Here is a 27,648-nt window from a genome sequence, read left to right on the forward strand (position 1 = left end):
GGGCCAGGAGGCCTGTAGATTAGGTGGATAGTTAGAGTGCTAGTTTTAGAGGTAGCTAATTTGACTGTTAGCAATTCACAGGATTTGACTAAGGGGGCGGAGGTTACTCTAAGGCCTAGGCAGGTTTTTGCGACAAAGGCCACCCCGCCACCTATGGATGTTTCTCTGTCCGCTCTTATTAGAGTATAGGAGTCAGGGATCGCCAGAAGGGAGGGAGGGCCCCGCTGCTGCATGAAGCCAAGACTGAGACCGCTAAGAAGTCTAGATCACTGTTATTGCTAGTGTCAGCTATGTCTGTCGCATCAGCGATGATAGACCTGGCATTTATTAGAGAGCCTTTAATGAGGGGGGTGGTGGTCTGCTGGAGGCTGGTGTTATCTTCGACTATTTTCATGGTGGATTTTTTGGTAGTAGGGCATTGTTTTCGGAACTGTTGGAGCAGGATTTTGCAGGCGGCGAGTTATGTAAGCTTTTACCTGGTGTGTCTCCCTTGACAATGCGTCTTTAGAACGTCCAGAACCAAGTCTGCTATTGTGGTGGTCGCCGCGACAAGGTTGGTTAGCTGTGGGTTTGGATGCAAATAACTTTATCCATTGGCTAGGAGTGAGGTAGGAAGGACTGAATTGTTTGGCGTGGTAGTTGCTAGGTCTGTTGGGTATTAAGATAGGTAGGAAGCGCGTTGGTATGTTATGAGACTCAAGAGTTCTGATTTAGGGGAGGAAGAAATGTCGGGGCCAGTCAGGAGCCTTTCTCGGTTGCCTTCGTTGGGAGCCGGCTCTCGCCTGCCGGTGCCCCACAATAGGCTAAGAGGAGGTGCCTGCCCAATAAGGAGGCAGGAGGTAGATGCTCACGGCAAAGGCACGAAATACAGGTGGATCACTATGGTCGCAGTGATTTCTAGGCGGTGGCCAGTTTAAGACTTTAACCAGACAGAAATGCCTGGGTTAAGGAATTCAAGAAGTTGGGAATTGATCCATTGCCACCAGTTGTCTTCCTGAAACAAAAAATAAGACACTCCCTCCACTGAATGTGAGCTGTTAAGTGTCAAATGTGGCATGTTAAAAGAACACCAAAGTAGCCAATTGTGAGAACAGTCTTCCTTTCCAAGCAGGGTTCGATTAGCAACGTTAATATACATAAAATGGAAAAGCAAAGGCTCTTGACCCATGAACATGGGTACATATCAGCAGAACTCGTTGAGGTTTTACAAGTATATTCTCTTGCTCAGAATGAAGCAGAGAGAAAGAGGGGCAAAAGAGGAAAGGGAGGCTTATGTAAAAAGCACAACCTGAGGGTGGAGCATAGCAGTGGCATTAGGGAATTGTAATCCACCTATGGTAGGGCTGTAGAAGACTCCTTTTAGTGTACAGGGCTCCAACTCTTACTATAGTCCTGAACTAACCAAAAGGTTTGGTAGCTAAGGCTGAGCAGCCAGGCTTATTTTAGGAGGGAGAAGGGCTATAAGAACAGACAAAGAACTTTGAGCACAAAAACAGTCAAGAAGACTGTTACACACTTGCAGTTATAAATTGTTATTATATTTACTAGGCAAGGTTAAATTCACTTTTCAATTCAGGTACGAGAAACTATACATTCATACAGTAAGACATTTACAGTTGTAACTGACTTCAATGGTAAACCTTAAGTTGGAATCCAGGTAAGGGAGAGAGTTTCTTCAGGTTAGCAAAAGTATTCATCAACCAACAAGCTCAGAAGGATATTGCTGGTAGGTAAAATGACTTTGTACACACAAGTCAAGTAGTTGGAAGCATTTCAAGGTAGGTAATAGCCCTTGACAATCACTATTTGGAATCACCATTTCAAGAAAGGCTGAATGAACCAAAACCAACACAGAGCGGGTAAGACTTCATTTTAATTTCACAGAGGCCTTTAAAGGTCCACCCCTATCCAGGACTGAGTGTCGCAGAGCAAGATTGGGGGCAAGACTTGCCAGGTCCCAGCTGTACAAAGTCGAGAGTTCCAGAAGATGTGGCAAGTAACACTCCTTGTTTGGTAAAAGGGTCCAGTGACTTCAGAGAAGTCTCTGTGAAGGCACACAGGCGATCGGTCTGGGCAAACGTGTATGGCAAACTCCCAAACACACAAATTAGCCCTGCAGCAACACAGGGGCAGCAAAGCAACACTAGATAAGTTCTACCAAGAGTCTCACAGTACCCTAAATGTGAATAAGAGGATTCAGCACAATACTCTGCAGACCAGATCACTGGATTCTTAAGTCAGGCAGACGAAAGAATGGGCACTGGAATGAATCTCAGAAGCAGTCGAGTGCAGAGGCTCTCAGCAACAGATTCTTCTATGGTTTTGGCAACCTTTCCAAAGCACCACTGAAGAACAGTTACCGCCCGGTCGATTCAGCTTGCTCTCTTGGTCCAGCACTTCAAAGAGGAGACTTCAGTGAGCGAAATCTTGCCTATGAGGTTCAGAAGGAGTCCAGCAAAGTTTCGGGGGTGGGGGGGGGGGTCTATCTTCGGAATGCGATGCTCAGCACACTGGTCAGAGGTCCCAGTGTATGGGTGAATTGCAACCAGAGAAAGTCACAGCTCATCGAGGGATGGGCCAAATGCAGGTTGTCTTCAAACTGGTTGGGCCCACCAATCTATGGGAGTAAGTCGTTTGGTCTGGTGCCTCCCTGTCACTTGGCAAAGAGGTGGAGCAGCAGCGGTCACTCAGATGGCTCTGGCAGTTGGCTGCTCTTTGGTATGGATCTTCCAGTGGTCGACTGTCTTCAGCATCAAGACCCTCGCCTTTTATGCAGGAACCCAACCATTTAACATGCATGCTTCCAAGGGACAGTCAGGCCCCCAGTTTGAACTGGATTCAAGCAGTCTCACTGGAGGACAAAGACCCGAGAGGTTTCAGTGACCTCCCAGTTTCCTGTCCTCCCAGACACACTGGCGCCTTGGGGCGGGCTTCACAAAGGGACCGCGGTGAAGACAAAAGACAGACAAGGACCTAGCACAACGGAAGGACCAAGAAAGAACAAACCATTAGTTGGTGAAAAAAGAAGACAGGAACCATTTTGGATCAATGGGGTCCCCAATGTGTCCCCTTACAGTAGCTGCAAATACAGCCTGGGATGTAAGTTTCACAAAAATGGTAGGAAAAACAGCCACTGCCACTAGCCACTCAGATATACCTAAAACGTTACCGGAGAAAAAGGGAGAAAAGTGTTACAAAGTTTACCTTCAGCACTCCACTTATGGTGGGGTGTGCTGAACTCTCAAAGAAATGTATAGGTGGGATAAAAAGCATCCTCCTATCCTTAGTAACAGTTCTTACAAGGAAAAAGGTTATACACAAAGGGGGAAGCTCAAGGAGTTTACAGCAGTACTACACCTAAGGTGTTGTGTGCTGCAATAGAAAGTACTGATGCCATAGAAAAAGATGGAGAAAAGCTGACTCCATCAAAAGAAACCCAAAAGGGGTGGCCCAGAGTATAAAACAAGGAGTGAGTGAGGAAAAAGGTTCCCACTCACCCAAAGAGTCACAAAAAAAACCAATAGTCCAGTAATAAGTGCTGCGCGACTCACCAGGTGAGGAGATTATCACACAAGATGGAAATTCAACCTAACATATGGCAATATTTCCCCCTATGTGGTGCTGTTGAACAAATGATCCGCAAGGGTTGTTTTTTTAGTTTACTTTTAATTGTACAATTATTATTTTTTTTAGTTAAAAGCATTCTGTAAACGGCAATGAAGTTCGATATAAGCCTTGTTGGTATGCTAAGTTAAATATTCATCTCATTTTTCTTTAAATCAAACTACTTTAATTTGTGTAAAAAAAGTAAAATCAACGAATACGAAAAACATCAAAATATTTTGTACACATATATACAAAGAACTTCAAAATATTTTATACACAAATGTTTATTTTTAAATAAACATCCCTTTTAAAGACAAGGAATGTCAATCTGCATGAAGATGAAATGAAATTTCTCCAGTACACGGTGCAATCACATTGTTCTTGGTCACTACCGACTTTAAATGCTGTACATCAAAAAAACGGCTATTTAAAAATCATGCCACTGCATTTCTAGAGCTCCTCACATGTAATCAGCTTTATGTCTATCAGCATTATTATATTTTTTTACATAAACGAATTTGAAGCATGTTTAAGCATAAACAACTGTCTATACAACACAAGGGACTGAATAGGATTACAAGATGTAGTCTAGTTCATAACGAATGTAGGTGTTCTTTTCGTCATTGTAGATTCTGGGATAATGTGCAATTAGAGCATCCTGTGAGCCAATGTAAATGGAGTTATAAATCTTCCAATAGACATCTCTGACTTTCCTGGCTGGATGGAACAAACCCTGATGAGAAACAAAACAGGATTTAAAATAAGAGTAATACAAATTTGCGATTTTCGTATGACATGCTAGCCAACTCATTCATTTTACTTCAAAGCACCTTCTTCAAACCCCTCCAATCCCATCCAGGACAGCATCTGTCCAAACAACCACCCTCTTGCAGTCCTACTCACATGTTCCCCATTAACTGTAAAAGCTAATCATTCCCATGGATGGTGTGCAAGTAATAAATGCAGTGTTGCAAGGAATGTGCCCTGTGAAACTATCTAATTGATGCCACTTACAGTGCTCCTTTACTTCGCAAAGACAAGTAAATGCTGAATAGACAAAACAAAGTAGTTGCCAAATGTCCTGACCTATGTACAGTGCTCCGTTGAGCTTCAGGCTAGGTTTGCACTATAAAAATATTCAACATAACAGCTGCAGTACGATTTAAATAGAACGGGACTAAACCTACATTACACATTTATAGGATTAATCACTTGAAAAATCACAATTAAAAGGATTAATTTCTTTATGTCAGCATTACATCAGTCTTCTACATGTGCGTTAGGTCAAGTGTCTTAAACTGCAAATGTATACAGGTCCACTAGGTTTTCCGCTTCCCTACTGGTTCACCAACCTAATTTTTACCCACTCAGTCCCAATCCAGGGCCTCACTGATTCTGTAACCCTGGGTGTCCAAGACAGCCAAGGCCAGGGCGGGAAAACCCCAAAGAGACTGCATCCATTTGTACAAGAGACTAAAAAAAGGCTTGTACCATTTGTACGAATCTGAAAATACCAAACATAAGGAGCAGGGGTAGCAGAAGTGTCCCCCTGCATAGGGGAATAAGGAAAAAAAAAAGAAAAAGGAAAGGACCCTGAGGTGCTGGTTCCCAAGCACATAAGTGAAGGGAACCGGTGTCGCAGGTACACAACGAGGTGTGCTGACAAAGGTAAGGGGCGTTGGGGGGGGGGGGGGGGGGAGATCAGGGGGGAAGGGAGATTTTAGGGTATGCTTGGGGAGGTATTTACTTAGGGTTGTTTGACCGTAATGGTCAAGTTAGCTACAATCATTTTGGCCACAAACCTTTCAGTTACCGGCAAACAACCCAAATCCTGTGCAGCTCTGCAGATCTCTGTTCCTGGGTCACAGTAGTGGGGACAAGAGGGAGGACTTCTGGGGTCTCCGGCACTGCAATGGGACGGTCACCGCTCACAACCGGCAATCTTTCCAACAAGTAGCACTTCAGAGTTTCAGCTCCTCACGACTACCGCAAATGGCAACATTGCGGTTCCTGGCTGTCGAGATGGACTTTCCTTGCTTCTTGGGTCCCGCACTCTGTTGAGGGGGCTCAGGCTCGGTCACAGTCCTGCTTCCTGGGAGTCTAGAGGATCTTCCTGGAGCTCTTGGCTAACTTAAAAGCAATGCTCACAATCTGGTGTTCCTCTCGAGATTTTAGGGTATGCTTGGGGAGGTATTTACTTTGGGTTGTTTGACCGTAATGGTCAAGTTAGCTACAATGTTTTCAGCCACAAACCTTTCAGTTACAAGCAAACAAGCCAAATCCGCCAAGGCCCCCCTCTCCTCAAAAAGCATTCTCTAGTATTTTACCACCAAGCAGATACCCTGGCTCTGCTTTTATGTTCCTTACCAGTTGGTGGCTATTAGGCAAGCTTGTATGTAGCAACTCTGTGGGAGACTACACCCGCCTTATCCTCTTGGCAATGGGTAACCCAACCTTTGGTATAGACCTGTACTACACAAGTAGGTAGAGTGACTGAGCAGCCAGGCTTATCTCAAGAGGGGTCAATGTGAGCTGTAGGGTTGTAACAGATTCACAGAGACATGTATTCAAATAACACTTCTACTCAAGGTTTCTTGATTAAAATAATTATTAATTTAACAGTCAGTTTTAAAATAAGCCTTCTTTAGAAGGGAGCAATATGCAACACTTGAATACACTTCAAAAATACACTCCTTCAGTTCAATTAAATAAGTAGATACCCTTTTGGATGGCACACAGATACTTCCTACACCCTAAGGGGTCTTCAATAGTTAGGACACTAGACATTAATATATCACTTTTCACACTTAAAAGGTAATACTGAGGTTATGGCAAAAAAGGAAAAGGTTAGGGAAGAAAACAATGGTTAACAAGTTTCTCAAACAGGTAAGCACTTTAGAATCCCCCAATGAAATATAGGTTAGCCCTTTCCCAGCCATCCAAGTAAGGTATGTATGACTTTTTGAAGGGACAGTTAAACACAAAGTCAGAGGGTAAGAAGAGTCTGCAGGGAGCCAGGGCAGCCAAGGTCAATCGAGCAAAGTCTAGGGGAGCTGAGGCACCTCTTGAAGATAACACAAAAGTCTTGCACAATGTTAAAGAGTTTTGTTCTAACAAGAATCACTGTTGGGCCACAAGCTAAGAAGATTATGAAAAAAGCTGCAAACAACTCTGCAAAGGGCAGCAAATACAAATCTCCAGTGAGAGCAAGCAAGCTACACCTAACAAGAGCCAAGTACCCCCTGGTTAGACAGTACCTTGAGTTTGAAAAGGTTCCAGCTGACTTCTGTTTCTGTTGTAGTCCTGCAGATCCTGTTGTACTTGGGCCTCAGTTGTGGGGACAAGAGGGAGGACATCTGGGGACTCCTGGACTACGGTCTGAAGGTCGGCCGCAGCAATGGGCACAATTCAGATCAGCTGCATTTCACGGTTTCAGCTACTAGCAAAGAGCACCATTGCAGTTCTTGGGCACCTTGTGGACTTTCGTTGCTTCTGGGGTTGAGCACTGTTGAGGTGGCTCAGGCTTGGTTAATCCTGTTTCAAAGAAGTCTTTAAGATCTTCCTGGAGCTCGGGTCTGGCTTAAAGGCGATGCACTCAATTCTGGTGTTCCTGACCCCAGCACTCGGTTCATGCAGCAGCAAAAAAGTACAGCCAGCAGAGAGGAGTTCCAGTAGAGTTAGTCTTGGGGCTGATTGGTCCAACCAACCCAAGGGGAGAAGTCGTCCTTTCTGGACTTCTCTAGTCGATTAGCAATTCAGAACTTCAGCACTGCAGCAGGGCTTCACCGGGGAAACCAACGGTCCAGGAGAGTGCAGCAAGTTCCTCTTCCAGTTTCATCTTTGGTCCCTTCGTCCAGTGGTCGACTCTGCCTTCCTTGCAAAAGACCTCGCATTTTATGCAAGTTTCTCCAATTCATTCACAGCCTAGCTGTCACTCACACAGCAGCCAATACCTTTGGGTGCATTCCTGTAACCAAGGAGACTAAGCACAGGGAGTGTCGGGTACCTCCCTCGCTTCCTGCCCAGCCAGACACGCTGGAGCCAGAGGTGGGCTTCATCAGTGAATCCCGCCAAAGACAAAATTAACAAAGGGACCAAACCTGGTTTGGCGCACAGAGTAAATCTCAAGAAGGACCTTTCCAACAAGAAATTACAAAATGGACACGCATGGGTGAAATACTGCAGCTGCGAATGCAGCCTGCAGTAAAACACACAATGGTAGGAAAAAGTAGACCACGGCCAGCAGCCATGAATTGTAGAAAGGGTAACAAAAAATGTTAAGAAGAAGGTAGACAATACGAAGTAACCTCCAGCACTCTATGCAATATAGTGTGTGCTGGGTCTACAAAGAGAAAAAGTTAAGTAAAGTCAATTTCATTTTACTACTCTTGCAAACAGTAGTTTATCTAAGAGAAGGTATTTAAACCTTAGCAGAAATCCAAAGTATTTCTCTGCGACAGTGCACTTAGGGTGTGTGTCAAAATACAAAAAGATTATGCCTATGGAGTTTGCCAGACTCCAAAACCAAATCAAACAGTGTTCAAATCAAAAAGAAATACAAGATTGGGGAAAAGGTCTCACTCTCTCCAGGATAAAAATCAAAAGTCCTTAAGTCCAGCAAAAGAGCTGGGGGTCTCCAAGGTAGAAGGGAATTAACACAGAATTGAGAATTCTCCCTAACACTCGCCCCTCCCCCTCCCCCCCCCCCACACCACCAGACTAAGGGACAGGAGGATTTAATCCACTCCTGGAAGAATCTTCTAATCCAGTCGGTCATACTTTCTGGAGAGACAGTCGTCATTTTGGCGATTACACCCAGACTGGTGTTCTATGGTGAAATCCAACTATTGGCAGCTGATTGATCATCTTATCAATTTAGGATTTTCCCCCCTACCCCCTTCATCTGCAATAACAATCTCAAGGGTTGGTGGTTTGTTTGAATTACAAAAGTAGACCCATACAAGTATGGTCTTAACTTCTTCAAAGACCCCACAATGGCAAAACATTCTCTTTCAATTATTGCCCACCCTGTCTCACAGTCCTTCTGCTTCCTACTGACGAAGCAGAAGGGGTGTTCCCTGCCCTTCTCCAGCGGACTCAAAACTGCACCTATTCCTGTATTTGAAGCATCAGTTTGTACAATAAAGAATTGGTTGTAGTCCGGAGCGCTCAAGACTGGAGCTTGACAAACAGCTTTCTTAAATGCCTTAGTGCACTCATTCCACCTGACCTTCTTTGGAAATTTGGGTGAGGAGTGTTAGGCAAAGTTTGTATGCAGTACCCTTAGGGTGCACTACAACAACTCGGACTACAGGTAATAGGCAACCCAACCTTTGACTACACAGTTTGGTAGCGTGTTGAGCAGCCAGGCTTATCTCAAGAGGGGTCAATGTGAGCTGTAGGGGAGTTGCACAGAGATTCACAGTGACAAGTATTCAAATAAACACTTAAACAATAACAATTGACCTTTCCAGGTTTGCACACAACCTTGAAGGGTCCAATCCATTTTTCCTGTAAGGCCCTCTGCCTTGTAGGTACCATAACTAGAACAAGGTGGTCTGGAGTAAACTCCACCATGTTGACCTTCTGGTCATGCCAATGTTTGAACAGAGCCTGACCTGCTTTCAAGTTTTCTGAAGCTTGTCATCATTTGTGCCATTCTTCAGAGACATAGCACACTGTCAGTGACACTCACTGGCTTGAGTGAAGGAGCACTCGCCAACCCTTCCTGGATTAGGACCAATGGACCTCTAACCTGATGGCCATAGAGCAGCTCAAAGGGGCTGAAACCAACCCCTTCCTGAGGGACTTTTCTATAAGCAAAGAGAAGGCATGGTAGTAGAAGGCCCCACTTTCTTCTAAGGGGTTCCTCTAAAGCACCAATCATGCTCTTCATAGTTCTGTTAAAGTCTCCACCAATCCATTAGTTTGGGGATGGTAGGCTGTTGAGAACTTGTAGGTCGCTCCACATCTTTTCCACATGGTTTGCATGTAGTGGGACATAAAATGTGACCCCCGTTTGAGAGGACCTCAGGAAAACCAACCCCGGTAAAAATACCAAGGAGGGCCTTAGCCACTGCCTGATCAGTAAAGGTCCTCCTAGTTATGGCTTCAGCATACCTGGTAGCATGGTCCATCACAACCAATATAACATCGGTTTCCTGAATATGTGGGAGGGTCAAAAGGGACCAACAATGTCAATCCCTACCCTCTCAAAAGAAACTCCCATCACTGGGAGAGGCACCAAGGGTGCCACATTCTTGACTCCACTAGACAGATGTCTGACAAGTGTGAAATCTACAGAATTTATCTACATCAGACCCAATCTTGGGCCAGTAGAAATACAACGATATCCTCTCTTTGGTCTTCATGAAGCTCAAGTGACCAGCCAGAGGAATCTCATGGGCTAACTGTAGGAACTGGGGTGTCACTACCTGGGGCACTACAAGTCTTCTATAGTCCCTGGGGTAGGCTCACTGTAGAGGAGGCCATCCTCCCAGTACAGCCTGTGCATCCCTGTCTCTTGCCCATCTACCTGGAGAGCTGCCGGTTGGCGAAGTCCTTCAAGAGTGGGACACTGACCTCTGCAAGCTAAGTCTGGGGCTCAGGATGGTCTTTAGGATTCAGATCTCCAACATAAGGAAGGGCTTCTTCCAGCTGTTTCACTAGTAGCTGCTTCGCCAATCTATGGTTGGTCCTCCCACTCAGCCTCAGCTGGTGGAGGGGTCACACAGGTGTGACCTTGGACTGTCGTCCTTTGAACAGGTGGCAATACCTTTCTTCTTTCCTGAGACCTTGGGTTTCCCCTTTGTCGCTTTCTTTGGCCTGGAATTAGAAGGGTGTCCTTCCTGAGCACTGGAGTTATAGGTATGTCTCTAACTTCCCACCAAGAGTCATCTAAAGATGCCTCTCTGGCCAATCTAGTCAGCTCCTGCTTCCTTTTACTGAGGCCTGGAGGTGCTTGCTAAAGTCATTCCCCAACAGGACTCTCCCAGGCACCTCATTTTGTACACTGACAGGTATTACAGTCATATTATTGCACTAGATAAGAGCTTGTAGTATTGGAACCATCTGGAGTGGGCCTGCAGCAAGTTTAGTGGGACCTTTGGGTGCCTGAGCAACATCCGGAGGCTTGAAAAAGGTTTCATCCACCACTGCAATGCTGGCCCCAGTCTCTCTAATGGCAGGGATCTCCTGACCATTCACAAGTACACTGTCCTTGTAATATTCTTTTGTTTTATCTGCAACAGAGTTGTACACATCCACATTCTGCCGTTCCCAGGCACCAAACTCAGTATTGCTCTAAATGTATCAGTGATGTATCAATGACCACAGTGTCCTAGTTATTTACGCCACCTCAGGGTGTAGGAAGTGTATGTATGCCATCCCAAATGTATATACTGATTTATTGAAACAGAGTGTGTGCATTTTTGAAGTATATTTTAAGTGTTACATATATTTGCTACCTTCTAAAGAAGGCTTATTCAACTGGCTGTTAAATTAATATAATAATTGTTTAATCAAGAAACCTCGAGTGTAAGTGTTTATTTGGATACTTGTCACTGTGAACCTTTATGTTAGAGCCCTACAGCTCTCACTGACCCCTCTTGAGATAAGCCTGGCTGCTCAGTCACTCTACCAACTTGTGTAATACATGCATGTACCAAAGATTGGGTTAACTATTGCCAAGAGGTCAAGGCAGGTGCAATCTCCCACAGGGTACTGCATACACTCTTGCCTAACAGGCACGCACCACATCCAGCGCATGCAGTTTTCACTCGGCTGGAGATGTTGGTGTGCCAAAGAACACTGACAGAACCACCTGCTGAATGAGGTGGAAGGCACCATGGGCACGAATTTTGGGTTGGTACATACGACAGCCTTATTGATAAACGTTAAATAGGGCGGTTTTACGGAAAATGCCTGGATCTGACCCACTCGCCTGGCCGAAGTTATGGCCACCAAGAATGCTGTTTTTCAGGAACGATGTTTAATAGATGCTTGGATTGTGGGCTCAAATGGTGGTCTCATGAGTTTTGTGAGTAGCACATTGAGCTCACATGCTGGAGCTGGGTGACAAGCAGGTGGGAAAGACCGGAACTGCCCATACAAAAACTCCTTCACCAGCCGGTGAGTCCACAGGGCTGGTATTAGGGAGAATTCTCATTTCTGTGCTAACTCCCATCAACCTTCGAGACACCGAGCTCTTTTGCTGGACTTTGAACTTTTTATTTTTACCCTGGAGTGCGCGATACCTTTTTCACACTCTCTCATGTGTTTTGATCCAATTTGGATTTTGTGTTTTCACTGTTTTGAGTCTGAAACTCCATAGGCATCTGCTTTTTGTATGTTGACAACACCTTCAGTGCAGTGTCAGAAATCCTTTAGATTTCTTATAAGGTTTAGATAACTTCTTGTGTGAACTACTGTTTCCAAGAACAGTAAAGTAAAATTGACCTGACTAACCTTTTCTCTTTGCAGGTCCAGCACACACAATATAGTGTGGAGTGCTGGGGGGTTAACCTAGTAGCGCCTTATCCTCCATTCTCATGTAACATTTTTATGTTACCCTCACTACTTTAAAAGGCTGATGGCAGTGGTTTAATTTTTCCTACCATTGTGCTTTTCTACCGCAGGCTGAACTCTCAGCTGCAGTACAGCACCCATGGGTGACCATTTTGTGAAAACAGCCCCAGATATTTTTGTGCCATTTTCTGTGTTTGAGGTGTTTCTAGGGTTTTACGTTGTGCGTTGAGACAATTTGAGCCCTTTGTTTTGCCTTTGGCGGGCTTCAGCCTCTGGCTCCAGTGTGTCTGGAAGGACAGGATGTGAGGGAGGGTCCCAAAACTCCCCTGTCCTTCCAGACACACTGGAGCCAGAGGCTGCCTGCAGAGGCGTTGCTAGGGTTGGTGGGATAAGGGGGCTATAGACCCTGGTATTTTGGTTGCATCCCCGGAAAGAATGTCAGGAGCTACAATCAAAAGGCCCAGACCAGACAGTTCTGACATTAGAGTACGCCCCAGGTCTTTTCCAGACAGAGCAAAACCCCTGAATGCAACTAGTCGTGATTGGCTGGCTGGCTGGCTTTTCAGGCCAGCCACCCTGCTGTGTAATTGACAGCCTAGGCTGTGCATGACTGGGTAAAACCTGCTTAAAAGGCGGGGGTTTTGGACTAGAGGTAGAGTCGACCACTCGGAGAAAAGCATGCCGAAAAAAATGTGAAGAAAGTTGTTGCATCCTCCTAGACCTTTGAATTGCCCGGTGAAGCCCTGCTGCTGTTCTGAAACTCTTTCAATTCAACGAGAAGCTCCAGAAGTGGCAACTTCTCACCTTGGGTTAGTGGGACCAACTAACCCCGAGACGAACTCCACTGGACCATCGTGCCCGACTGGCTGTACTTCCATTTGCTGTAAGAACAAATGCCATGGGTCGAGTAATCCATAGTCGAGTGAAACGTCTGATATGGTAACAAATCCGGCTAGAAGCTCCAAGAGTCTGCCAAGGACCCTCCAGAAGCAGAGCGACCACAGCTTGAGTCCCCTCACCAGAGTGCAGGACCAAAGGAGTGAAGGAAGCACAACCGGTATGGAACAAGTTACTTACCTGTAACTGTTCTCCAGCATGGATCTAGCATGGATTCACAAGCTCATGAATATTCCCAGTCAGGCTGGGAATCCACGGTAAAGAAAACAAATCAGTTTCAGTTTCATTTCTGAACTGTCTTTCTTCTAACAACCAGATCACTGGTCTCTGGGTCATATTGCCCCCAGCCAATGACTGCTCTCTACCCAAGCCCCTCCTCTGGCAGCCATCTTCAGATTTGGTAGCACGTAAAGTGGCAGTAGACCCAACTTCAGATTTGGTAGCAAGTAAAGTGGCATTAGACCCAAGAGAAGAGCCACAGAGGAGTAGGTGGGAGCATGGGGTCTGGCATGGATTCACATGCTCATGAATAAAAAATACATAGCAGTACACACATGCACAACCATGGGAGGTGGCAAGGCTCAACATTAAGCATCTTTTACCTCCTCACCAGGCTCACCTTCAAGCGACCAGGTTGCGCAACACTGCTTGGCCGACTCTGGACTCTCCCCTGGAATCCCCGTCGACGCAGTAGAACTTCGTGAAGGTGTGCGTCAACCTCCACGGAGCAGCCCTGCAGATGTCAAGCAGGGGCACACCAGACAAGAACGCCGTAGTTGCAGCGATCGCTCTGGTCCAGTGGGCTCGGACGGCCAGGCAACTGTCAGTTTGCCAAACAGTGACAATGGGTGATGCAGCCGGAGAGCCACCTGGAAATGGAAGCCTTGGAGAGGGCATTCCCATGGTTCACAGGGCCAAATTTCACAAACAGTTGCAATGTCTTCCGGAAACTCTTTGTGCAGTTCACATAGAAATTCAGCGCTCTAGCCACATTCACCAAGTCTAATGTCCTCTCAGCCGGCAACAAAGGGGTCTGGAAGAATACAGGTAACACCAAGGGCTTGTTTAGATGAAAGTCCGCAAGCACCTTGGGCATGGAGGGGTGTGTCCGTAGCACTAACCTCGTCTCGTGGAATGTCAAATAAGGTGGTTTACAAGAGCAGGCATCGTGCGGAGGTGATGGCCACAAGAAAAGCTGTTTTCCATGACAAAAATGTCAGTGGCGCCGAATGCATAGGCTTGAACGGAGGACCCATGAGCTTAGTCCGCACCACATTGAGCTTCCACACAGGAGCCGGAGCCTTCACTGGCAGGAACAAGCAAAATAGTCCTTTGACAAACTCCTTGACCAATCGATGAGACCATAAAGATGATCGTCCAAGGGATCTGGTGTAGCAGGAGATAGCCGCCAGATCGACTTTGATGGAAGCATGGGCCAGTCCTGCCTTGGCCAACTACAGCAAATACGGAAGCACCTGCAGAGCAGTGACTCAGAGGGTCGATCTTCTGAGTACAGCACCAAACGGCAAACCTCTTCCACTTGTGCCAGTAGCATTTGAGAGTAGACTAAGCCCTAGCCTTGGCGAGCACCTCCTTACAATCCGCTGGGAGATCGTAGCCCCCAAACTCTAGTGTTGCAGGAGCCAGGCCTTCAGGTTCAGCGATCCTGGCTTGTGGTGCAGAATCGCACCTCCTTCCCTGGCGAGAAGATCTGCAACCGCCGGAAGCTTGATTGGAGGGGACACAGACATGTCCAGAAGGTCCGGGTACCATATCTGCCTCGGCCACGCTGGTGCGACAAGGATCATCCTGCACCAGGACCATCTGAGTTGATCGACTAATCGAAGAAGCAACGACAACGGAGGGAAACCTGCTGGCGAACCTCCAGCACTTGGTGTTCATCGCCGCAGCAAACAGATCGATCTGAGGATTGCCCCATCTGCAGAACAGGTGATCCACTTGGTCCTGCCGGAGTTCCCACTCGTGGCAAAAGCACAGCTCCCTGCTGAGAGTCTCGGCGAATGTGTTCTTCACTCCTGCCCGATGAAACGGGATGAGGAACATCCCCTGGGCTACGGCCCAGTGCCAAAGCTCCTGAGCCTGTTTGGAGAGTGCCGGGGATCTGGTTCCCCCCTGCTTCATGATGTAGAACATTGTGGTGGTGTTGTCCGTGAAGACCTGTACCACCTGGCCCTTGAGGGACGGAAGGAAGGACTAGAGGGCCCAAAACAATGCCCACAGCTCTAACACAATGTGCAATGTCTTCTCCTCCGGTAGCCACAGGCCTCTTGCATGAAGACTTCCGTTGTGCACTCCCCATCCTTCCAGGGAGGCGTCCATCGTGACCGTCTCCTGATGAGGTGGGGTCTCCGCGCCAGCGGACAGATGTGCACGCACTCCCCATCACCGTATCGCTCAACGGAAACACTTGTCGAGTGTGACCTTGTCCTCGAAACGTCCCGACACTTGTATCCATAGGGCGTCTAGGAACTCCTGCATTGGACGCATTCGTAGCCTGCACAGCCGAATGAGGTATATGCATGACTACACCATGCCGAGCAGGGACTTGATGGACCTCAACCTTGCCATCTTCAGGGCCAACAGCTGTTGTATCTTGCCCAAGATGGCCACTATCCTCTCCTCCGACAGACGCCAGGCACGACACTGTTGAGTCGAGCTCCCAGAAAACCGCATGGCCTGCGATGGAATCAAGCAGGACTTTACATAGTTGACCGAGAACCCCAGATCCGTCAGGAGTCGGATGGTCATCACCTTGTGTTCAACATCAATGTACTTTTAGCTTGTCCTGATGAGCCAGTCGTCCAGGTAAGGGTAAGCGCGGATCCCTCAGACGCAGCGGCGTTGCCACCGGCATCAGGCACTTGGTGAAAACCCTTGACTCCGACTTCAACCCGAAGGGAAGGACCTTGAACTGGTAATGGTGCCCTTGAACCAAGAAGGGGGGGGGTGGTGTAGAAGGCGAAGAGTGGCAAGGAGGCAGAGGGTGAACTCTTCACTACTTGGATGGTGGTTCCTCCGATGGTCCCGGTGCCGCGAATGGGGGCGGCTGGCACAAGAGGTATCCTCGTTCGGATTTCCGAGCGTATGGTATGCAGAGCAGTGAGACTATCCACCGAGATATCTCCAGGCGGCTGCGGCGACAGAGGGCGAGGGCTTTTGTGGCTTAGGATGGTCCTCCAAGCCCTCTAAGCCCTGTTGCTCCTCGTCGGTCTCCTCGTCACCTTCGTCGTCGCTTTTGTCGGGATCCTTCCCGTAGGGCCTGTCTCGACGCAACGTTCCTCCTGGAGGGTCCGGAGGTTGGTAAGCTCCTCAGAGGAGATATCTGAGGAGCCCTGAAGGGCTACCGTGCCCCCTCCCCCTTTCGCTGCAAAGGAGGGAGACGGTTTTGGGGAAATGATAGGTGTCTTTTCGATGGGTTGAAAAGAGTACTCCCTCCTCTTGCCTTCGGGGCCGTGCCCTGTCGATCCACCTCAGCGGCCTTCACGAGGGACGCCACCACTCCTTCGATGGAAGGGGCCTTCGTCAGATGTACCTGGGCCTTCACGACCTTGGTCGAGCCCGAGGCCTTCACCTTAGGGGGAGGGTCTGAGCCCTGCTCTCCCTTGGCCTTCTCGTAGGGCCTGTTAGGGTCTTCAAGAGCTTGCCCGGATGGTCCGGCTTCCTCCTCTTAGAAGAACTTGAGCGTTGGCTCATGGTCGAAGGCGCTGGAGCCGCTGTACTCGCCCTGGCCGCCGCAGAGCCTGTCACAACGGCGCTCCCGGTGGCAGTGGACTCGCGGTGCTTAGCCTTATGTTGGGCCCACGCGGGAGGGGCGCCTTCAAAGGTCTTAGAAGACCGCTCAACTTTCTTCTTCTGGGCAGGGGAGGCATGCTGCCAGGACTCACCCAGAGCAGGGGCCGTGGCCTGCAGCCACTCGTTGAGACGCCTGCGTCTGTTGTTCAGCGTGCGGGTTACTATCTCATGACAAGACGCACAGTCCTCCTCCACCGGGTCAGAGTGTAGGCGGCAAAGGCACAGGGAATGTCCGTCGTCCGAAAACACACTCCATATGTTGCAGTCGGGGCAAACCTGGAAGAGAGACGCCGAGTCGTCCTCATCCGCCATGTCCACGCGGCGTAGGCCTTGAAGAAGCTTCTGGAATCCTCCAAGAAGGAATTCGACGAAATTCACCCTTGAGGGGCGCTGAAGAATCCGAAAACGGGTCCACATTAAATGGAAGGTGGATCGATGGAGCTTGAGCCTTGATTGACCGAAGAAAATAGAGCAAAACTCAACGCAGTAAAAGCTCAAGAGCTGTAGCATATGGACCCCCAACACTTGAATGTGCAGTAAAAATCTGAAGGCAGGAGCCAGAGGAGGGGCTTAGGTAGAGGGCAGTCATTGGCTGGGGGCAGTATGACCCAGTGATTGGTTGTTAGGAGTAAGACAGTTCAGAAATGAAAAACAGATTTTTTTTTTACCGAAGCTTCCCAGCCTGTCGACGGGGAATATTCATGAGCATGTGAATCCATGCCAGAACCCATGCTGGAGAACGAAGATCCGTAGTGGTACTGTTTCCCGAGCCCTGAATCCACTAAGTGCCACTGATCCGAAGAGAGCCCGTAGCTGCCGACGACATCCCAAGTACCACCACATGAGTCCTCCAGACGCCCTCCCTCTTGTCCCCACGACTGAGGCTCAGGAACAAAGTTCTGCACCGCTGTAGCACGCCAATCCAGCTGGACCATTCTTCAAACCAGAGGCACTGTTTAGACTTGGGGTACTTACCTCATTGCCTTTTAAGCTGTGCTTTTCTCAGTTGGGAATTGCATTGGCTTACTTTCGAGTTTATTCCAACTGTCTTTTCACAGGCTTAACAGCTTGTGACCCTACAAGTGATTTTCTACAAACTCTCCAGCTTGGTGCAAGACTATTTCTGATCCAAGAAGTGCCTGAGCTCCATAGTCTGTGTTCCAATTGACTTTGGCTGTACTGGCTCCCTGAAGACTATAGTCCATTGATTTTGATATTGTTTGTCCCTCAGGAGGTGGTAACTTGTAGACCTACTGCTGGGAAAGGCTTGTCTAGATGTCATTCGAAGATTTGTTTCTCACATTTACTGAGAACATGTTTAAAATGTTCCTTCCCTAAACCTTTCCTTTCTGCAACTTATTACTAGTGCGATATATAAATCCCATTACTGTCCTTGTGATTGAAGTCGCCTCAGGGTGTAGGAAGTGTGCAGGAAGCATATCCAAAGATTATCCACTAACTTGTTCCGATTCTGAAAAGTAATTTTAAAGTACACTTACATTGTTACATGAATTGCCTTTTTAAAGAATGCATATTTAAAAATTGAAGTTAATTAAATCACTATTTATAACTGAAACCTTGCGTGAAAGTGTTAATTGGCTACTTGTATAGACGAATTTCATTTGTACAGCTCTACAGCTCACATTTACTGCTCTTGAGATAGGCTGGGCTGCCCAGTCACACTACCAACTTGTGTAGTGCAGACCTACAACCAAAGGTGGGTTACCTAATACCATGCAGGCGAGTTTTGTGTGGTCTTTCACAGTGCGACTATCAATTCTTACTTAACGGATGGTGCCCCTGCAATACGGTTGTACCTGGAGATTGCCGCTAGGTGCACCTTAATGGAGGAATGCGTTAAACCAGACTGAGCCTGGGACAACAGATATGGCAACAGATCCTCCAAACTGATGGTTTAAGGTAGCAGTCGTTTGATTTTGCACCATTCATTAAAACGTTTCCACTTGCTCTTGTAGTATTTAAATCAAAAAAGGTGGACTGGCATTCCTGCAGAAGGGACAGAGCCCCGAAATCTAGGAACACAGGAGCTAGGCCGTCACACAGGTCAGGTAGTTGTGCAGTACTGCTCCCCAATTCCTGGACAGGAACAACGGGTGTGTGTTAGGCAAGATTTGATGTAGTCACACTGAAACTACACAAGACTTATCAGCTTGGTATTAAGTAACCCACCTTTTGGCATATGTTTGTACTTAACAACTTGGTAGTGTGACTGAGCAGCCAGGCCCATCTCAAGAGGGGTAAACGTGAGCTGTAGCGCTGAGCAAATGAAATTCTTAAATACAAGTATTCAAGTAACACTTACACTCAAGGTTACTGCTGGGGAGAATTCTCATTTCTGTGCTATTCCGTTCAACCTTAGACACCCAGCTCTTTTGCTGGACTTAAGAACTTTAAATTTTTATCCTGGAGTGAGCGAGAACTTTTTCACACTCCCACATGTATTTTTGATCTGGTTTGGACTGTTTTTGGAGTCTGACAAACGCCATAGGCATCTGCTTTTGTATTGGGACAGCACCTTCAGTGCAGTGCCACAGTCCCTTGGATTTCTCATAAGGTCTAAATACCTTCTCTTGGGTGAACTACAGTTCCCAAGAGTAGTAAAGTGAAATTGACTTTACTTACCTGTTTTTCCTATGTAGGTCCAGTACATCCCATTTTAAGTGGAAGTATTTAATAGTTACTCACCGTAGTGACTAACGTACTCTTAGTCCATAGTCCCCTTCCCTCCATACTGCATGGGCGTGTCCCTCGCTAGGGACGGGATACGGAACCTTATTCACCAGAAAAAACCTTTCCTTTAAATTTAGAGGCACGCAGCCCTGAGAGCATGTGCTCCCCTGACTCCGCCCACCAGTGCCACTCCAGTCCCCATTGACACGTCGATAATACTTAACATTGCATAATGACACCAGTATTAGGTGGGAGGATGGTGGGACGTATAGAGGAAAGGGGACTATGGCCTAAGTACGTCAGTCACTACGGTGAGTGACTATTAATTACTCTTACGTCCTTGTCCCCTTTCCTAAATACTGCATGGGCGATTACTACTGAATCTAGCCCCATGGTGGAGAGGAGACACCCCCTCCTTAAGAAAACAGGTTCCTTAGAACCACCTGTCCAAAGGCCGCGTCTGACTTGGAGCTGGTGTCCAAACAGTAATGCTTACAGAAAGCCGAAGGGCTGGCGCAGGTGGCTGCCCTGCCGATGACCTGCCACAGAACCTGCTGTTGGAATGCAATGGCTGTGGCCTTGGCTCTGACAGCGTGGGCATGCACGTTAGCTGGCAGCGGCTTGTGCTGCCCCTCGCAGGCCTCCTTGATAGCTGAAACCACCCATCGTGCAATCGAGGCCTTGGATGCTCGATACCCAGGCCTGATTCCCCCGGAGGTGACAGTGTGTCAAACTTGTGGAAGCCCCTGGTCCTGTCCAGATAGAATTTCAAAATGTGTCTGACATCCAGACAGTGCAAGACCCTTGGAGCCTAGTCCTTAGGGTCAACAAAAAACATAGGTACAACTATTTCCTTGTTTAGATGGAAAGCGGAGGGTAACTTTGGTATGAACGTGTCCGCAGGAACACATTATCCCTGTGAAAAGTTGTATAGGGTTCTGAGGCCACCAGAGCCTGGACCTCGTTGACTGCGAGCAGAGGTGAGGCACACTAGCAAAGCGGTCTTTATGGTGACCAGCCTGATGTCCGCAGACGCCGCTGGCTCAAAAGGCTTGTGCGCCGAGGCGCCCAGCACCACATTGTGGTCCCATATGCGGTGTGGCTTCTTGATGGGCGGGTAGAGCTTGGAGAGGCCCGCCAAATGTCTCCCGACTGTCAGGTTCGAAGAGAAGACTTCTCCGAATTTCAGTAAGGCCCCTAGGGCTGCCAATAGGTGCAGCATGTGTCCACCTGCACTCCTGAGCAAGGTGTGCAGAGGAGAGCACATCATTCAGCGTGTACGTAAGGGGGTCGATCTCCTTAGAGTCCGCCCAATGACATAACCTAGTCCATTTACTCCTGTACTGGCTCCTGGTAGCCTTGCTCCTGGCGCCCTGAATGATTTCCAGGTTAGCCTGCGATAGGCTCAGGTGCTTGAGCTTGACCTGCTCAGTAACCACGCTGCAAGGGCTAACTTCTGTGGGGCAGGGTGGATGACCCTGCCCTCCTGCTGTGCCAGAAGATGCACTGGCCCCATCGGAAGGTGAATGGGTAGTCTGGCTATGAGGCTGAGAAGTACGGAGAACCACAGTCTTGCCAGCCACCATGGAACTATCAGAATGACACTGAGGTGACAAGATTCCTTTACCTTGCAGATCACTCTGTGGACCAGGGGTGTGGGACGGAAGGCATACGCTGTCATGCCGTTCCACTGTATGTGGAATGCGTCGCCCAGGGAGCCGGGCCCCTGCCCTTGCCAGGACTCAAACTGTTTGCACTTTTGTCCCAGGAAGCAAACCTTTCCACTTGAGGATGCCCCTAAATGCTGAAGATCTCCAGTAGGACCTGGTTGTTCAATTGCCACTCTTTATTGTCCGCTTCCAGTCTGCTGAGCCTGTCCGCCCCCAAGTTGGACTCCCCCGGAAGGTGGCCAGCTGTGAGGTAGATGTTCGCCAGGGCCCATTCCCACCTTCTGACCACTAGGCTGGACAGTGGAGGGGACCTGGTACCCCCCCTGCTTGTTGATGTAGTACACGCTGGTGGAGTTGTCGGTATGGATAGGGATGATCTTTCCCCAATGAGCGGAAGGAAAGCTTTGCGAGCTAGCCAGATGGCTCTCAGCTCCAGCCAGTTCATATGAGACGCCTGTCGGGTCCAGCCTCCATGGACATTGTGGTGGTCCAACGTCCCCCCCAGCCCTCCAGGGAGGAGTCAGTAGTGATGGTGACCTGCGGGGTCGGCTGCCGAAAGTGCTTGCCAGTCCCAGGTTGCAGTTCCTGGACCACCATGTGAGGTCCGAGTGGAGAAAAGGAGGGATGCGGACTGGCTCCGATTGGGAGCCCTCCTCCTGATTACATGAGGCTGCGAAGTGCAGCTATAATCTCATCTGGAGTCTCGTGTGGGGTACGGCCAGCAGGACCGCTGTCATGACACCCAATAAGTGTTGGTACCACCAGGCAGAGGTCACTGCTCTGGTCAGAAAGTTAGTGGCTTTCTTGATGGCTGTGATCTTGTCCTCAGAGGGAATTACTCTGAGCTTGTGTCCCAGATGAGGCCCAGGAAGGTCAGGCTCTGCATAGGCTGCAAATGAGACTTGAGATTGATCGTAAACCCCAGGTCGTGGAGTATCTTCATAAGTGCGGAGTGAAGTGTGGTGAACCGCCTCTGGAGATCTCGCCCTGACGAGCCAGTCATCCAGGTACAGGTAGACGTGGTGGCCTTGAGCCCTGAAGAGGGCTGCCACTGCATTCATTCACCTGGTTAATATCCTGGGAGCTGAGTTGAGGCCAAAGGGTAGCACCTTGTATTGGAAATGGCAGCCCATGATCCTGAACCGCAGTAAGGAATGATGCAGCTGCCAAATCGGGACGTGTAAATATGCGTCCTTCAGATCCAGGGAGCACATCCAGTATCCCCTGTCCAGTATTTCTGCAATGAATGCTGGCGTAACCATATTGAATTTTTGCAGAGGAAGGGAGAGATTGAGGGCGGAAAGGTAAAACAACTCTCAGGCCAGCCTGGTTCTTCTGTATGGTGAAAATCAGGGAATAAAAGCCCAATCCTCGCAGTGACGCTGGGACTTCTTTCACGGATTGGCTCTCGAAGAGCAACCAGATCGCCAACAACAGAGTTGTTGTCCCAATCTGTGGGAGAGGAGGGGAAGGGGCTGGTAGGCGGTACCCCGTGGAGACTACTGATAGGATTCAGGGGTCCGAAAAGTTCAGGCACCAAAATTGCACATGAAAAGGCAAGCCTGTCCCCCACCAGAGACACGTGGAAACGATGGGACGCATCATGCCTTCTTTACCTCTGAGGCTGTTGCGGATTGGAAAAAGCCCTTGCATACCCCCTCCCGCTTGTTTTCCTCTGTTCCTCCGGTGCTGGTTTGAACAACGGTCAGGTTGTCTGGACCTCTGTTCTTGGAAGTGCCCGGAACCCTCCAAAAAACACCCGCCCCTTGCCAGAGCGCTGATGTGACTGGGTGCACACCTTGGGCATGGCCTTCGTAAGGATAAAGACTTTGCGGTTTGCGAGCTGTGGTCACTACCCTCTAATGGAAGGTCCAACATTCATTCCTGGACGTCTGGGTTAAACTTCGTAGCTCGAAGCCAGGCAGTTCGTCTCATGTCCATAGCAATGCAGATGTCCCGGTGTCAGCAAAGTTTGTATGCAGCACCCTCTGGGAACACTACAAACAACTGTGACTACAGGTATAGGAAACCCAACCTTTGGTATAAGCTTGTACTACACAGTTTTGGTAGAATGTTGAGCAGCCAGGTTTATCTCAAGAGGGGACAATGTGAGCTGTAGTGGAGTTACAGAGATTTAAAGTTACAAGTATTCAAATAAACTCTTCCACTTAAAGTTTCTTGAATAAACAATTATTAATTTATCAGTCAGTTAGAATAAGCCTTCTTCAGAGAGGGCAAAATAACATTAACACTCAAATACACTTCATGAAATGCACACTGTAAATATCTCTTAATCAGTAGATACACTTTTGGGATGGCCAACAGACACTACCTACACCCTCAGGTGACTTCAATTGCTTGGGTGCTGGGGACATTAACATATCACTGTTGCATTTAGAATCATGGAGTAAGATGTCAAAGGAAACTATTTAGAACCTACAAGAGACCACAAATATTCTTAAGCAGGCAAATACTTTTGGATCCCCCTCAGAAAGAGTCATTCAATTCAATAGGCTAAGCCAAAGTTAATGGGCCAAAGTCTAATATGGCATGAAGCACCTCTGGTAGGTAAATGGAAAAGTCTTTGCACAATGTTTTAGAAGTCTTTGGAGAAAAGAAGAATCAAATGTTGGACCACAAGCTATTTAGACTTGTGAGTAGTAGAAGATGCAAGCAACTCTACAGCAAGAGGTACGTTCTCTCAGACTTTGTACAGTACCTTTAAAGATGAAGAAAAGATGCAGCAGATGGCTCCTGTTCCTGGGCCTCAGTCTTGGGGACAAGTGGGAGGACGTCGGGGGGACTCCGGAAATGCACTGGGAGGTCAAAACTCGCAACCGGCAAACTCACTTTCAGTGGCTGTTCAGTGTTTCAGCTCCTCGCGTCTACCGCAAATAGAAACACTGCAGTTCCTGGCTGTCGAGATGGACCTTCCTTGCTTCTGGGGTCCCGCACTCTGTTGAGGGGGGCTCAGGCTCGGTCAGTCCTGCTTCCTGGGAGTCGAGGATCTTCCTGGAGCTCTTGGCCAGCTCAAAAGCAACACACACATCTGGTGGTCCGCTCCCTGGCTATACAGTTTCCAGCAGCAACACTGGAAATTCAACCAGCTCGGAGATGGATGTCCAGGTAGCTTACTTTGGAGTTGATTGGTCCCACCAACTCAAGGGGTGTAGTTGTCCTTGCAGGGGCTTCTCTGTCGATGCAAACTTTGGCACTGCATGTTAGGCAGAATTGCAGGCAGTACCCTCTGGGACCACTACACAATTAGGACTACAGGTGTAAGCAAAACCAACCTTTAGTATAATTCTTCACCACACAGTTTGTTGGTAGTGTGCGGAGCAGCCAGGCATATCTCAAAAGTGAATGTGAGCAGTACAAGTAGTTACACAGAGGACTGTCAATCACAGTGGTTCAAGTAGACACTTCTACTCAAGGTTTCTTGGTAAAAAAAACACTTAATTTATTGCACAGTCATTTAGAAAACATTTCACTAGAAGACAACTTAATATTATATACCAATACGCTTCATTACAAAACTATACGTTTTTGAGACAGTTTGAGCTCCCCCAAAGTAGGAGCAAAAGGGCAGTTCAGTTACTTAGCAGTGAGCAAAAAGGACACAAGTAAGTAGAATAGATTACACATACTTTCTTGGCAGTGCAAATAGTTTCAGTTCACCAGAAGAGTTCAATTCAAGTCAATAGGCCAGGCCAAAGTCAATGGGCTAGTGTTCTGGATAGGAAAGAGCAGTTCTGGTATCAAACGGTAATGTCTTTGCAAAAGTTCTCAGAAGTAGTTTAGGCGAAAAAGGATCATTTGTGGGGTCAAAAGCCAATTAGGCCTGCAAGTTGGGAAAGTTTCACAAACTTTCACCGCAAGAGTGGTGTTCACTCAATTGGGTTGGCACAATACCTTTATATGAACAAACAAATGATGCTGAAGTCATGGTTCCTGGCAGTTCCTGAGCCTCAGTCGTGGGGACAAGAGGGAGGACGTCAGGAGATGCCTGCACTGCACGGGATCGTTGAAAGCAAACAAAATGGAGTCACTTCAGTTCCAGTAGCTGTAGATTCAAGAACACAAGCTGGTGTCCCTCTACCTGGCTAATCCTAACCAGCCTTGAGAATGGTATCCAGGTGTCTTACGAGTTGATTGGTCCCACCAACGCAAAAGGAGAAGCAGTCCTTGAAGGAGCTTCTGTCGAATGGAGTTTGGCAATTCGGACCTGCAGCAGGGCTTTACCGGGCAAACCAACTGTCCAGGAGTTGCAGCAGCCATCCTCTTCCAGCTCGTCTTCGGTTCTTTCGTTCCAGTGGTTGACTTTGCCTTTGAGTCCACAAGACTCGCTTTTTAAACAGTTTTTTCCCTTTCATTCCAGCCTAGCTGCCCCTCACCCAGCAGGGTGGCTGTCCTTGCCGGACAATCAGCCAGCCAATCACGCCAGAGTGCATTTGGGTCTCCTAGAAGACTAAGCACAGGGAGTTTCGGGCACCTCCCTCAATTCTTGCCCAACCCAGAAACTCAGACGCCAAGGGCGGACTTCAGCCCTGATGCAAGCCAAAGAAGGCAAACTAACAAAGGCGCCATCTTGAAAAACATGGTTCCCGTGATTTTTAGCTACCGGTGTTTTGGTCAGGGAAAATCATGGTAGTTCGTTGTAAAACCACTACCACCAGCCTTTTCAATAGAAAAGGGTAGCATTTGACTGCTACATGAGTGTTTAGACACGGGATACTATGTAACCCCTCCAGCACTCCATTGTAAGATGGTGTGGGCTGGGTCTATGAATTTGATATATGATATTTTATTTGTACCGCGCTCGTACACAAGTGTTTCAGAGCGCGGCAAGGGAGGGGAACAGGGGAGAACAAAACAATGATCTTACTAGGCCCAGTGACATTGAGATTGTGCAAGTGCATGGGGAAGGGTAAAGTGCATGGAAGGGGGAGAGTGGAAAGTGCAGAGGATAAGGAACAAGTTACTTACCTGTAACTGTTCTCCAGCATGGGTCTGGCATGGATTCAAATGCTCATGAATATTCCCCGTCGTTAGGCTGGGAATCCTCGGTAAAGAAAAAATCAGTTCCAGTTTAATTTCTGAACTGTCTTTCTACTAATAACCAATCACTGGTCCCTGGGTCATACTGCCCCCAGCCAATGACTGCCCTCTACCTAAGCCCCTCCTCTGGCAGCCAACTTCAGATTTGGTAGCACGTAAAGTGGCAGTAGACCCAAGAGAAGAGCCACAGAGGGGTAGGCGGGAGGGTTTGCATGTGAATCCATGCCAGACCCATGCTGGAGAACAACAGTTACAGGTAAGTAACTTGTTCCTTCTCCAGCATGGGGTTTGGCATGGATTCACATGCTCCTGAATATAAGAATACATAGCAGTACACACATGCACAACCACGGGAGGCAGCAAGGCTCAACATTAAGTATCTCTTACCTCCTCACCAAGCTCACATTCAAGCGAACAGGTTGTGCAGCACTGCTTGGCCAACTCTGGACTCCTCCCTGGAATACTGGTTGACGCAGTAAAATCTCGTGAAGGTGTGAGTCGACCACCACGTAGCAGCCTTGCAGATGTCGAGCAGGGGCACACCAGACAGGAACGCTGTGACAGCAGCGATCGCTCTGGTAGAATGGGCTCGGACGGCCAGGCAACGGTCGGTTTGCCAACCGGTGACAGTGCATGATGCAGCCGGAGAGCCATCTGGAAATGGAGGCCTTTGAGAGGGCTTTTCCCTGGTTCACAGTTCCAAAGTTCACAAACAGCTGTGATGTCTTCCGAAAACTCTTTGTGCGGCCCACTAGAACTTCAGCACTCTAGCCACATCCAGCGAGTGCAAAGTCCTCTCAGCCGGCGATGAAGGCGACGGGAAGAAAACAGGTAACACCAAGGGCTCGTTGAGGTGGAAGTCCGACGGCACCTTGGGCATAAATGAGGGGTGCGTCCTCAGCACAACCCTCTTTGCATGGAATGTCAGCTATGGAGGTTTACAGGAGAGGGCCTGATCTCTCCCACTCGTCGTGCGGAGGTGATGGCCTCAAGAAACGCGGTCTTCCACGACAGGAACTTCAACGGTGCCGAATGAAGAGGCTCGAATGGAGGCCCCATGAGCCTGGACAGCACCACGTTGAGCTCCCACACCGGGGCCAGAGCCTTCACCAGCGGGAACAACCGGAACAGTCCCTTCATGAACTCCTTCACCAGGCCATGGGACCATAGGGAAGACCGCCCCGGAGTACTGGTGTAGCTGGAGATAGCCGCCAGATGAATCTTGATGGAGGCATGTGTCAGCCCCGTCTTGGCCAGCGATAGCAAGTACGGCAGTATTTGAGGGGCCGTAATCTGCAGAGGGTTAATCTTCTGTGCACGGCACCAGACCGAACCTCTTCCATTGTGTCCATAGCACTTGAGAGTAGAAGGCGCCCTGGCCTTTGCA

General features: G+C 48.3%; 1 protein-coding gene across 2 annotated transcripts in view; it reads right to left on the bottom strand.

Moving 5' to 3' along the window:
* Positions 1-3,872: 3,872 nt before the first annotated feature.
* The window catches only part of SF3B1 (splicing factor 3b subunit 1), a 493,451-nt gene continuing 469,675 nt past the window's right edge, over positions 3,873-27,648 (bottom strand). Inside the window, exon 25 of one of the 2 annotated variants that reach the window (XM_069615730.1) lies at positions 3,873-4,339. In XM_069615730.1, the coding sequence (XP_069471831.1) occupies positions 4,181-4,339 (159 nt within the window). In that variant the 3' untranslated portion in view covers positions 3,873-4,180. The remainder of the gene's footprint in view (positions 4,340-27,648) is intronic. The other variant, XM_069615731.1, reaches the window with a different exon arrangement.

The sequence above is a fragment of the Ambystoma mexicanum genome, chromosome 9, assembly GCF_040938575.1.
Source record: "Ambystoma mexicanum isolate Mex_15411 chromosome 9, UKY_AmexF1_1, whole genome shotgun sequence".
NCBI lineage: Eukaryota > Metazoa > Chordata > Amphibia > Caudata > Ambystomatidae > Ambystoma > Ambystoma mexicanum.